Source organism: Triticum aestivum, chromosome 2D (genome assembly GCF_018294505.1).
Source record: "Triticum aestivum cultivar Chinese Spring chromosome 2D, IWGSC CS RefSeq v2.1, whole genome shotgun sequence".
NCBI lineage: Eukaryota > Viridiplantae > Streptophyta > Magnoliopsida > Poales > Poaceae > Triticum > Triticum aestivum.
In genome coordinates, this window is record NC_057799.1 from 144,472,109 (window position 1) to 144,484,393 (window position 12,285).

The following is a 12,285-nucleotide window of genomic DNA, read 5'->3' on the forward strand; positions in this document are numbered from 1 at the left end:
CGCGGGCCGCGACGCTACGGCCCGAAGGGGCGACGCAACGACGGTTCGCGAGTCGGTGCAGCCGCCGGGACGGCCTCGGGGCGGCGGCGGGGACCGCGTATCGCGGCACTACGGCCTGAAGGGGCGACGTAGCGGCGACGCACGAGTCGATGCAGCCGCGAGGAGAACCACAGGGCGGCGGCGCTGCGGCCCGACCGAGCGATGCAGCAGCAGCGGCTTTGATACCATGTTAGAAGGAAGAGAGGGATTGGTGGAATAGTTCGTTGTATTGCTTGAGCCTCGTGGACATATATATAAGAGTACAATGATCTACTTGAAATACAAGACAAGCCGAAACAAATTCTAGTCTATCCCATTTTTCCTAATAAACGTTATACTCGACACCGTCCCTGAAAACGACATGCGCATTATGTGATTTCATCTATACGTTCTATAGTAGGAGAATGCAGTATGCAGGAAGGAGAATCACGGAGCTCGCCAAAGGGGATGGTGCCGAGGGTGGATTTTGATTCTAAACGGTAAATCGAGTGAGCAGTTTTGTGTCCAAGGGCTAATCTTAGCCGTTGATTTTAGATCTTGCCGTGGCCCCTCTTGCGAGTCGTCGTCTCCAGTCTCTCCGCCAGTCAAAGAAACCCAGGCCGTCGGACGCCATCCCTAGCCACCGCGCCGCTATGTCCGCCGCCACCGCCACGCTCCGGCCAACCGAGCCGTTCCCTCTCCCGAGCGGTCTATCCCTTGCGCGGCGCCTGAAGCTGCTCCTCTCCTTCTCCCGCGCCGACCTCTCCGTGAGCCCCGTCGACGAGTGGCAGCTCAAGTCCGCGCTCCTCGCCTTCCTCCGCAACCCGCCGCTCTCGCTCTCCCTCCTCCAAGACTCCGACCTGTCCGTCAGCCGCCTCCCGGACCTGCAGAAGCGCCGTCGGGACGATCCCGTCGCCTCCGGCATCCTGTACGTCCGCGATCTCTCCTTCCTCCGCCCAGGCAACCGCACAGGAGACAACGAAGCCGAGAAGATGACCCCAGAGCAGGAGGAGAAGAAGTACTCACAGTGGCGGAGCTCCCTGGTCGAGAAGCTAGATGGCATCGACCTCAACCTTAAGGGGGTTATGTACCGGATGAGTGTCGAGATCCCCGCCTCAGATGACTTCACGGCGATGAAGAAGTCATGGGAGGATTTTTACGCCTCCGAGCTCTTTAGTACTAGTATGGGCTGGTTCTTGTATTGGCTATTCTTGGTTTGATTTGCTACTAGGTTGACTTGATCGATGCTTGCTCGTTTCAGGGAATCCGGTGAGGAAGATAGCAAAAAGACCAGACACAATTCTTGTGAGAGGTGTGCCGTCCAGGTGGTTTGCGGAGACGAGGATATCGTCGAAGGCGTCCACATTGGTCACCCACACTATCTTCTCAGCTCTTGGTAAAATAAGGTGCAGTCTGGTGTTCGTGACGCATGTTTGGTTCATTATCTACCATCAATTTTTGTGCCAATGGCCTACAAGCCTACAGGCCAAAGGATTAATGCCACAAAACTGGAAACTGCTAAGGCTTAAGGACACCTAAACTAACTGTATATAAGCTACCTTATACCTTTATATTAATAGAAACATTGGACCAGTATTTGTTCATCTCTGTGGCTTCTGATTTGTTTGTAGTACTCCCTCCGATCCATATTAATTGGCACATAATTATTCTCACGCACCTTGTTTTGTCCCCGAAATGGACACATAGTTATTGAGTTGTGAACACAGAGAAACGCTAACACTGGAAGATTCCTTAATATATGTTTTCTAATATGATGCCGTTCATGTATAAACTCCGTTATTTTCTCATCTCTGATGAATATAGAATTATGATTCGAGTCTCCAAGTTTTAACTAACTTGCGCACATATAACCAGTAACAACTATTCAGAATTCATTGCAAAAAGCTTCTTTTTGGCAATAATAAGCAATTTTGGGAATCAAAATGTGAAACAATATATCTTTGGGAACCTTTTCCATTTGTACAGTTGTGCGCGTGAAATCCACACCACACAAACATGATTAGATAACCAGACATTATTTAGTACTCCCTCTGTTCCATAATGTAGTGCATATAAATTTTCCGAAAAGTCAAACTTAGCAAACTTTGACCCAGTTTATGGAGAAAATTATCTATATCTGTAATACCAAACATATACAATATGAATATTTAACTCATGATGTATCTGATGATATACATCTGCTATTCTTAATATAAATATTTTTCGCTCTAAATATGATCAAAGTTTGCAAAGTTTGACTGTTGAAAAAATCTATATGCACTACATTATGGAACGTAGGGAGTATTATAATAAATTCATTGCGCTCACTCTGACTAGTCAGGCTGTGAGCGTTCAACTGGCCATGCAAGAATATTACATGGGCTGATTTCATATTTGCCCCTAAACTGCATGCGGGTGGGCGGAAGCCGATGGGTCCGGGTCCCTGGCTTACCATGTGAAGGAAATCTGAACAATCCTGGCCATTGGGAATCTGGTGTGTTAGCTGTAGATAAGTGGAAGATGTTGCTGTATGAAAAAAAAAATCAACGATTGACATTGTTTCTTTGTTATTTGTGTGGGAAAAAAATCGAGACCAAATTAAGAAATGATGCACTATATAGCATTCCAGATATGCTTTGAAACTTCATAGTTAAATTTCTGGGCTTCATAAGTTTGTCATGGTTTATTGGATTTGCCTTAGGCCACGATCTGAGTTTTTAATTGCTGTCCTGTAATTTGCTTCACTGGAATTGCAATAAAGATATTGTCCATTTAATATTTTATATTTGATCCATATCGCTTCAGAAATTTCTTACTAGCTCATATAAGGTAGCGTGAATATTTGTGCCCTCTAGATGTTTGGTTGACTGCTGTTACCTTTCTCTAAACTTATGCTACACAATCATTTTCTCTCCAATTGACAGGACCTTAAATATTTCTAATGACGATGAATTAGAAGAAAAAAAAGATGAGACTAATAAGGGTCTCATATCTGGACTCAATTGTAAGGTGTGGGTGCAATTTGAGAGTTATGATGACTTCCACAATGCAATGAAGGCATTATGTGGGCGGTCATTAGAGAAGGTAAAGTTTGCATATTCTATTACTTGTTGCTTCTTAACCCTTCATGCCTATTAGTAGAAGCAAACATAACAGAACAACATGACAAGATCTACTTCATTCTATTTGTAAGAAATCCATATTTATCACCGCTCAGCTGATATTTTAGAACTGACTATTGGAATGGTAATATATGGACGTATAGAATACATCTTTCCTATTCATGTGTTACATCTTCACCTCTAAAGAGTGTCAGTTTTTATCTACTTGTGTAACTTTTGTACCTATTTGTGGTTTGTCTAGTGACTTGTCTCATCTAGTGAACCCTATGGTGAACTTATATGGTTCAATAACGTCTAAGTTTGTGCAAGAATGTAAAACCAGTTGAGCCGCATATATGTGAATTGTGTATAGATAAAGCCACCGCTTGGCATAACTTATGAGATTCTTACTCTTGAAATGTGTGGACCCTTGCAAAAAGATCGATGGAGTGAGCCGCAAGGAATAACATTGTGAATTATACTCCCTCCGTTCCTAAATATAAGTCTTTCTAGAGATTCCATCAAGTGACTACATACGGAGCAAAATGAGTGAATCTACACTCTAAAATATGTCTACATACATCCGTATGTTGTATTCCATTTGAAATGTCTAAAAAGACTTACATTTAGGAACGGAGGGAGTACATATTTTACTAATCATTGTCAGAAGCACTTGAAATGTATTACTTATATGCTAAGTCACGCCAAATCCTTGTGTTGGTATGGTAGAGTACCTTTTTTTAGTGGAGTTTTGTGGTATAGCGATATGGTCCAGTTAATATCTGTGATGCTGGGAACTATTGTCTAAAGAAGGGATAACAATAATCAGGAGTACTCCAACACACTTAATTACACACATAAAGCTAATATCTTGCATTCTACAGCTAAAAAACCTGCCATCAACAAGTGCATTGGACTCCAGGAAATAGATGTGGTTTGCACAGAAGGCCTTTCCAATACATAATGACTTGAAACATCTTGCATTTAGAGCTGAAAACATGTCATGTAATAGTGCATTATCCACAAGAAACTCAAATGTGTTGACCTTGAACCCACTGCTCAATGTACTTGACCCTGTAGGTGGCCCTGTCCTTATGTACATTGGCGAGCAGTAGCAATTCCAGGCATACCTCCATAGACGCAGCCTGTTTCTGTTCTTGTTAGGCCCTGTCATCATTGGCAGCTGTTGCGGCCCTTTTTCCTGAAGTATTTGTAAGATCATGGAAGATGCCCCAACAACGTCACAAATATCACAGCCTCCTTTGATGATGCAATTTTGAGTGACAACGTGATGAGCCGGTCGAAGGGCGCTACCAGTGTTGGAAGCTCACCGTCCATGTCAAGATCCTAGAAACCATCACCAAACTGTGCCACAACAGCATGTGTTGACTACCCTAACATTTGCAATTCTACATGTGCTCTAGGACCGCGGCTTATCATTCCATTGCTACAACCTTAACGCCTATTGCTTCTCGTAGAAGATGTACCATATAAGGGAAAACCTAAGAAGAACTGATGCGACCAGAACTGCTGATTTGCCGTCCTGATACGGGGGGACACGGGGATTAGCCCGGATACGGCTGGATACACATATCACACAGTAATCCATCTTTTTCGAATTAAAAAAGAAAGAAATGAAATCGGGATACGGCCTAGATTCGGCGTGGACACGGTGGGCACTCGGGAGCCAGCCTCCAGTGACCACGCTGCTGCCCAGTTCTCCTCGTGTCCCCGTATGCGTATTGCCGTGCCTCCGTCCCCGTATCTGTGCTTCTTAGGGGAAAACGATTTTTCAAGGCGGCGGTGAGCCCTGCTTGAGAACTGTAACAGGGGCTCTACTAGTGCCCTGTAGAGACATTAGGGAAATTGCTACTGCTCACTGCCGTGATTGCACACTAGGGTCACGTTTGATGCGGTGTCTAGTGCACTAATGCCTGACATGTTTTGAGCTCTGATGGAAGATATTTTTTCCAAAGTGTTAGCAGATCATCCCTCAAAAGAAAAAATGTTAGCAGATCACCTACAATGTGCGATGACTTACACTGCTCATGTTTTATTCTTTCTTTATATAACATTAGTTGCCTGACATGACATGATGTCAAATATTCGAATGGATTATCCCATGGTTCTGTGATTTTCTATTGAATAAGAGAAGGAAATACCATTACAAATACTTTTGACATGATGATCATCAACTAAATAAGTAAAAGAGATGTAGAGTTTAGAGAGTATATTCCTTTGAATTCACCCCATCAATATTTTCTCAAGGGTTCACACATTTTGATAGAATTTTTTACAAGTGTTGCTAACCAATAGCTAGTAACTGATGGCTTCTAGTCTCTGTACCCTAGTCACTACACAATACAGATTAACATCTAGTAAGTCTTTGCATTCTGTGTTAGAAAGCATAATGAAAGCTGACTCATTTATTTTGTTTTTAAAGGAAGGATCGCGGTTGAAAGTGAACTATGATGTGACTTGGGACAGGGAAGGTTTCTTTCGTAATGCACAATGCGAGCCTGCACATAACAAACTAGAAGAAACAGATGCACCGGTACATGGAAGGAAGAAACATTACACCTCGCGGATCGAATCAGATCATAGGAAGAGATTCAGGGTAAGTTACCATGTCAAGTTTTATGCCAAAAGTTTCCAACTCCGATTTTTGCATTTCTGTGACTGCATGCTCCATTACAACTGAAGCATTCCTTCATGGTTCCTGCCAAATATATTACCAGAACGTGGCTCGTCTTCAAATTTGAAACGTGTGTAACATGAGGAACATTATTTGGCAGTGCTTCAGTTCACATGCATACATGTATCTTCATGGAGATTTAACATAACAGGATCATGGGGCGCAGTATTGATGAGGAAACTTGACACCGTGGCCTTATTAAATACTACCTCTGTTCACTAATGTAAGACGTGAACTGCCAAAACGTCTTACATCAGCGAACAGAGGTAGTAGTATCGGGCAAATACCTGTTCAGAAGTTTAAAATGCAGATAGTTTGCCTCCACTTGCCCTGTATTAAAGAAACATATGGAATTAATCATGTCTTTGAGTAAAATTGCCACCCCTGGGCCTAATTAAATTTTCAGGATAACGGAAGTTGTGGTTTTTGCTATTTTGGGTACATTTATAAACTGTCCATAATTTATATGTTTATTTTGAACTCTCTTGGAAAAAATATGTCTTCTTTCTTGGCTAGTCTGATGGGCAGTGAGAATTTTCCGGCGCTTGTCTTGTATCATTACTCTGTTCTGTACAATGTGATTTTCCGTAACCATTTCTATTTTCTAACATCTATTCATCTCAATGTGATTCAGGATTGATGGCGCAAAGGATATGATGAGTTGTGAAATTACATGTCATAAGGAGGAGAATTGGTTGTATTCTGTGGTCTGTATCATTGTGATGTTCACTATTCGTTTTTTGTCTCCTTTTACTTCTCGTCATTAGTCTAACAGTAAAATCATTCCGTCCGAGTCGCTGATTTGTACTCCCTCCGTCCCACAGTATAAGCTATTACAGCTATTGTGGTGGCACCTAGTTGATACCGAAAGTTCGAGCTTAACAAAAGTTAGTGTTTGCTTCAGTAAGAGTTTCGCCTTTAGCACCTCTACATCTGCTCATTTGATCAATCACAAAACCCACTGCAGTTACGCTCCATTCTAGATGTGCCGAGTCCCAACTGTTCGATTATCTTACTCCCTAAGTTGTACTAAAACTTAGGGAAAGAGTAATTAAATTCATTTCTCAATCTTCTCCCTGGTTGTTAAAGCAAACATTCAACAATGAGTATCTAGCAGACTGGTTAGGTGGTAAGAGAGTTTCCCTCTCCCGCGTGTTGTCCTTTCCCCCAACGGCTCGGGCGGCGCCACTCCGCGCAACCTCCTCCCCCCTGGCTTCTCCTTCCCTCCTGTCACCACCTTTGGCATCCTTCGGGCAAAGCCTAGCTTGATCTAGCAGCGGCGAGTCGTGGCACGCAGCGATCTGCCCCCATCGAGTAGGGGGCTCGGGTGGTGGTCGCCGGCGTCACGCTTCTTTGGCGCGCGTCGTTGGGCTCTGAGACGGTGGTGTGGCTGTGGGCGTGGGCTATCGGCGGAGGTGCGCCTTGTATTTCAGAGCAAAATAACGTCCGGTGCTTACAGCCTGTTTTTAGTGAGGGCTTCAACGGTGTGCATTTTATTAATTCTTTGTGCTTGTCTTCTTAGGCCTTGTTTGGATTCTCTCCACTCCGCGGAGCAGCGGAGCTCGGTTTGAGATTGCTCCGTGAAAAGCTGCAGCAACCTGCTCCGCTCCGTGAGCTCAGCGGCGGGAGCGGAGAGGAACAGAACAGGCACTTAGTCGTGCTCCTCGGCATCTTGTATCTGTTTTGGCTGTCTGGTTCTTTTCTTAGCGCTTACTGCTCTGTATTGTGTGTTTTGGCTTTATCTTCCGATGTAAGAATTTTGCCATTAGCACCTCTACTTCTGCCCATCTGACCAATCAAAAAATCACAATGCAGTTAGAAGAAGTTTAATCGCTTCCAAAGATCGGAGCCAGACAAAGATAACATAACATTTCAACAAAGGAAGTCTTTCACCGGTCAAACAACACGTAAGACTTAATCTAAAAGAAATTACTAGATTGAACAACTATTAGATTATCTTGAAACTGAGAGTGAGCAGTGAGGTGTGTAACACATGCTTGCACGTGGCAAGAATTTCAGCCGTTCGTGAAATGACGCTGTTGGCCAGGTGCATAATTAAAGTCTTTTTTGAAATCCTCGCTTGTCAGAGCAAACATTCAACAATGAGTTTCTGTTTCTATGCACCTTCAGAAAAAGGTGAGGTTTTCAAGCATCTAGAAGACACATGGTTGACTTAAACTCATCGGTTTTAAACCACTAGAAGTATACACATGGTGGCGTTCATTCATTGTCCACTACAGGATAGGTGCTGATGCTAACCGCCAAAAAAGAAGGTTAGATAGATACATACAGATGGTGATGTGCTAGCCTGAATCTAGAAACCGTTAGGATGTGTTTGGTTGGATAACCAAGTAGACGGCCCCCATCCCCTCCCGTGTTGCCCCACGGCGACGAGGAGGGTGAGCTAGCCGTCACCGTGAGCTCTCTCCACCTTGCTCCTCCCTCTCACCGCCGCCATAGGACACGACCGAGCGCCTCCCGTGATGGCCTCGGCGTGGGGTTGGGTGGCCGCTCCGGGATGCGGCGCTGGTGCCTGGCGAAGCAGCGCAGGGATGCGACGGTGGCGTGACGACAACATGCCGACCGTGATGTGGAGGTGCGTGCTCACTGGGTCAATGACGCTCGCTTCAGCGGGCTATGGCAACGACGTGACCAGGTCTGGCCCTGTAGGCTGGGCGGCTACGACTGTAGTTGGCAGCCTCCTCTAAGGTGCTTCCGGACGATGGAGGCAGGAGCGTGTTGGTGGTGGTGCCAGCCTGACAACAATGGGTTGGCGACGCTGTTCTTCTCCCATGTGCGCGCGGCGGCGATATGATGCATGTTTGAGTAGTGACCCTCGGCAGTGGGACGGTGGTGGTGGAGTGGGATACGAGGAGTCCACGGATGTGGTTGCCACTGCTTGGTGGCCGGAGGTGCCAGCTGCCACGGGTGTCTCCTCCTTTTGGATCTGGAGTGACCAGATTTGACGAGGCGATGCCCACGCTCCTTCCCGGTAGCGTTGTCTATAAGATGGGCGACGACGTGGACTAGCCGCCGGTGCATGGGTTGGACTTGGTCCCTCGATTGGGGGCGGAGTCTTGAGGATTGGTTGGGGTGGCATCCACGTGTTATGGCGTCGGTGATGATTTTGTCCGAGGATGACGGGGCGGCGACCCCGGATGATGGTCTACACGGTTGGCTTTTCGGCAGTCTCCGTAGTGGTAGTGGTGGCTTCGCCTCTTGGCCGTGTGGGCGGCAAGGGGTGTGGTGGCGGGAGGCTCGGACTTGTCCTCTTCCTACGGAAGTGACGGTGCCTAGATCTGGTGTGAATGGTCTGGCCATCATTGCGGCGGTGACCACGGTGCCTCCGGGTGGTGCAGGTGAGTCTCCGAGCGAAAGCTTCTTGCTTTTGCAACGGTGATGCACGTGGGTGCCGCTTTCTTCCTGAATATGTTGTCATGGGTCTCGTCGCTGTGCTAGGGCTCCGGGTGAAAGCCCTTGGCACCGTCACCCTCCTATGACGTTGTCGTGGAGTTCAGGAGTCATTGATTTGGCCTCGACAAGGTGGTAGACTAGTTTTGTGCTTCATGTTGTATCTTTAGACATGCTTTGTAAGAGGGCCTCTTTATCATATTGCATCGTTTGACCGTGTACTTTGGGGTGTTGCTTTATATCTATATAGTAGGACCATGTCCGTGCGTTGCAACGGGATATGTATATTATAGTATGTTAGCTCGTGAATTAGCTATCCATATTAATGTGGTTGTGCAAATAAATGTTTACTAAATCCTGCCCGTGATTTGCTTTATAGTTTGATAAGAAGTTTGGTAAGTAAATTAAGATGAAATTGGTATAGAGGGTAAGTAATTAATACAATTAAGCAGCAAATTAAGGTGAAATTGGTATAGAGGGTAAGTAATTAATACGATTAAGCAGCGCACTGGAAAAGTGCGGTGATTTACCTTATAGTTTGATGATAAATTTGGTAAGTATATTAAGGTGAAATTGGTTCAGAAGGTAAGTAATCAACGTGATTGAGGGGTGCACTGGGAAGGTGTGATCAAATATGATGTGCTGGAAAAAAAAGTCTGGATGAAATAAATCTATGGGGAGATGTGATGAGAGGGGGACCGACTGACAAAGAGTTTTGCAACATTACTTATTTTTTAAGTAAAAGATACTAGTAGAGAAGTAGAGATAGAAAAAAGCGAGACGAAAGCCTATTTTATGACGGTAACAAAGTAGACCAATGACCAATGTGTGACATCAAACATCATAGCAGCAATTCACATGTTTATCTCCGTCATATGGCTAAACGCCTTTGCATTTTCAGCAGTCATCCAAGAGGATGTCAAGCACCAAATCATATGCAATTGGCATGCACCAATGATCAAATCAACGATGTATCGGGATCACACGTGGCCAGCCTGAACCAAGAAGTTCTTAGTGTACGGAATTTATACCTAAAATCGTTACGCATGTTGCCCGAATTTTCTGAACACTTTGTTTGAGTAGCCACACATGAAGGGGCTGATCTGGTGTACATGGACACTTCCATTACAAATCTACAATCAGCTCTTTTTTCCTTTGAGAAAAAGAACAACAAAAACCGGAGAACGGTAGGAAAGATAAAACCTGAAATTTGATCTTTCTGGCCACCCCGTTTGACGACTATTTACAACACGACCTTCTAAGTGCGAATTACCCTTTCTTCCCATGTGCATGGCTTCTAGGTGAAATCACGTCATGGTCGCCGGAGCTACTACTTTTCTTGCCATGTGATCTTCTGGGCGAAATCACCTCATGGTCGCCGGAGCTGCTCTTCTTGCCATGTGACCTTCTAGGCGAAATCACCTCATGGTCGCCAGAGCTGCCCTTCTTGCCATGTGAAGGAGGCAATGACGCCCAAGTAATCTTCTCGCCGATCTTCTTCGCTCGCCTTCTTGCCGAGATGCCTGCCGGTCTTGCCCATGGATCTCGGTCCTCCATCCTCGCCGTTCAAGATGGGCACGAGGTACCACCAGATGGAGGTGCAGCAGATGGCGAACATCCTCCCGAACACGACCAGGCTCAGCAAGAGCAGCACCGCCACGAACGGCCAGTACTGGCTCGGCCTAATCGCCTTGTCCGCCCACGACCACCTCCCGGCGGGCGAAGCCTTCTTCTTCGTCGGCGCTGCAGCGACCGCCGGCGCCGTCGCAGGCGCGACGTGCATGACGGCGTCGTCTCCTCCTCTCGGGCTGGTGGACTCCGTCCGCGGCGACGGCGGCTGCGTGGGCGGAGGCGTGGACGAGACGGCCAGCTTGAACTTGCACTTCTTCTTTGGCTCGGCCTTGGCGGCGGGCTCTTCCGCGGGCAGCTTGACGACGATGGGCACCCAGCCCTTGGTCTCGGACTGCACGAACCGGACCATGACGTGGTCGCCGCCGTCGACGCGGCGCAGGACCTTCTCCCGCCGGGACTCGAGCTCCGCGAGCACCATGGAGAACTTGTCGAGCCCGCGCGACGCGTACGGGTTCTCCTTCTTCCCGGCGCCCGGCTTCTTCTTCTCCTTCCTCTGCGCCTGCTTGCCTCCGCCACTCATCGGCTCTTCCTTGTCAACGTCCTTGAAGCTGGCCGTGCCGCAGAGCACCATTTCTTCCGGCATAATACCGTTTACCACTCCCTGTCAAGAACTGCTTATAAAGGGGATAACTTCCAAGCTGAAGCTGGCTGTAACTTGCTCCGGTGTCGCTCTTAATTTGTTTAGCTGTTCCTCTGTGGGGCTGGGTGACTGGAATCTGGAAGTCGGGGGCGACTCGATCATTTGAAGGCCGCGGGGCGGTGTCCTGGCGCGCGCTGGGTCAAGCGCGGAGGTGTCAGATAGTACTATTCAATTTTCATGCCTTGCTTGCCACGATTGACCTGGTGTAGAGATGGGAAATACTACTCCAGTACTGTGTCCGCGTTAAGCCGTTAACAACAAGAAGAAAGAAAACGGTGAGAATCTTCAGACAGAGAGCAAAGCGACACGTCCCATAATTTATACAGAGCGTACGTCTGCTTCTGAATTGTATGCATGGGAAATTGTTCTATGCTCGACGTTCCACGGTTTTAATTTAATAATAAAAAAAGGTGCAACCGGATAATCACGATTTGTAGAGAGACTGTATCAGTGGTGACGTATAACTCGATCAACCGACGGATCGATAACAATTTCTAAGTAACATCATCAAACCCATAGTTTTTGTACGAATATGCACCAAGTAATCCACGAGGTGCATGCGTACGTAACTGCGTATCCGGACACCCTTGCCGTCGATCCTGTTGGTTGCCCGTCGAGCTCGCACATAAAAACTACTCGTACAGTTGGTTTATCAGCCTGTGCAGATAAATTGACTCCAAGTCTCCAGCTAGTTCCGCCCGTCTCCAACTAGCTCGATCATGACCTGATGAGCAGCGTACGGGTTGCCCGCATTGATTCCACCAGCGGCGCGAGGTCACGACGTCGGT

General features: G+C 46.6%; 1 protein-coding gene and 1 pseudogene across 1 annotated transcript; one reads left to right on the forward strand and one right to left on the reverse strand.

Annotated features, from left to right (window-relative positions):
• The first annotated feature begins 571 nt into the window (after nucleotides 1–571).
• LOC123052252 (A-kinase anchor protein 17A) lies at nucleotides 572–6,721 on the forward strand. The gene is made up of 5 exons (XM_044475374.1): nucleotides 572–1,200; nucleotides 1,280–1,424; nucleotides 2,943–3,102; nucleotides 5,563–5,736; nucleotides 6,449–6,721. The coding sequence occupies exons 1-5, from the start codon at nucleotides 672–674 to the stop codon at nucleotides 6,452–6,454; spliced, it is 1,014 nt and encodes a 337-aa protein (XP_044331309.1). The 5' UTR covers nucleotides 572–671; the 3' UTR covers nucleotides 6,455–6,721.
• A 3,540-nt stretch (nucleotides 6,722–10,261) lies between these two features.
• LOC123049077 (uncharacterized) lies at nucleotides 10,262–11,646 on the reverse strand (annotated as a pseudogene).
• Nucleotides 11,647–12,285: the final 639 nt, after the last annotated feature.

What these genes read in the sequence shown, in the direction of transcription:
- LOC123052252 (XM_044475374.1), top strand. Translation starts at nt 672, where the DNA reads ATGTCCGCCGCCACCGCCACGCTCCGGCCAACCGAGCCGTTCCCTCTC. An exon ending in CTCCGAGCTCTTTAGTACTA is followed by an intron (nt 1,201 to 1,279) that starts GTATGGGCTGGT and finishes TGCTCGTTTCAG; the next exon opens with GGAATCCGGTGAGGAAGATA. An exon ending in TCAGCTCTTGGTAAAATAAG is followed by an intron (nt 1,425 to 2,942) that starts GTGCAGTCTGGT and finishes TCCAATTGACAG; the next exon opens with GACCTTAAATATTTCTAATG.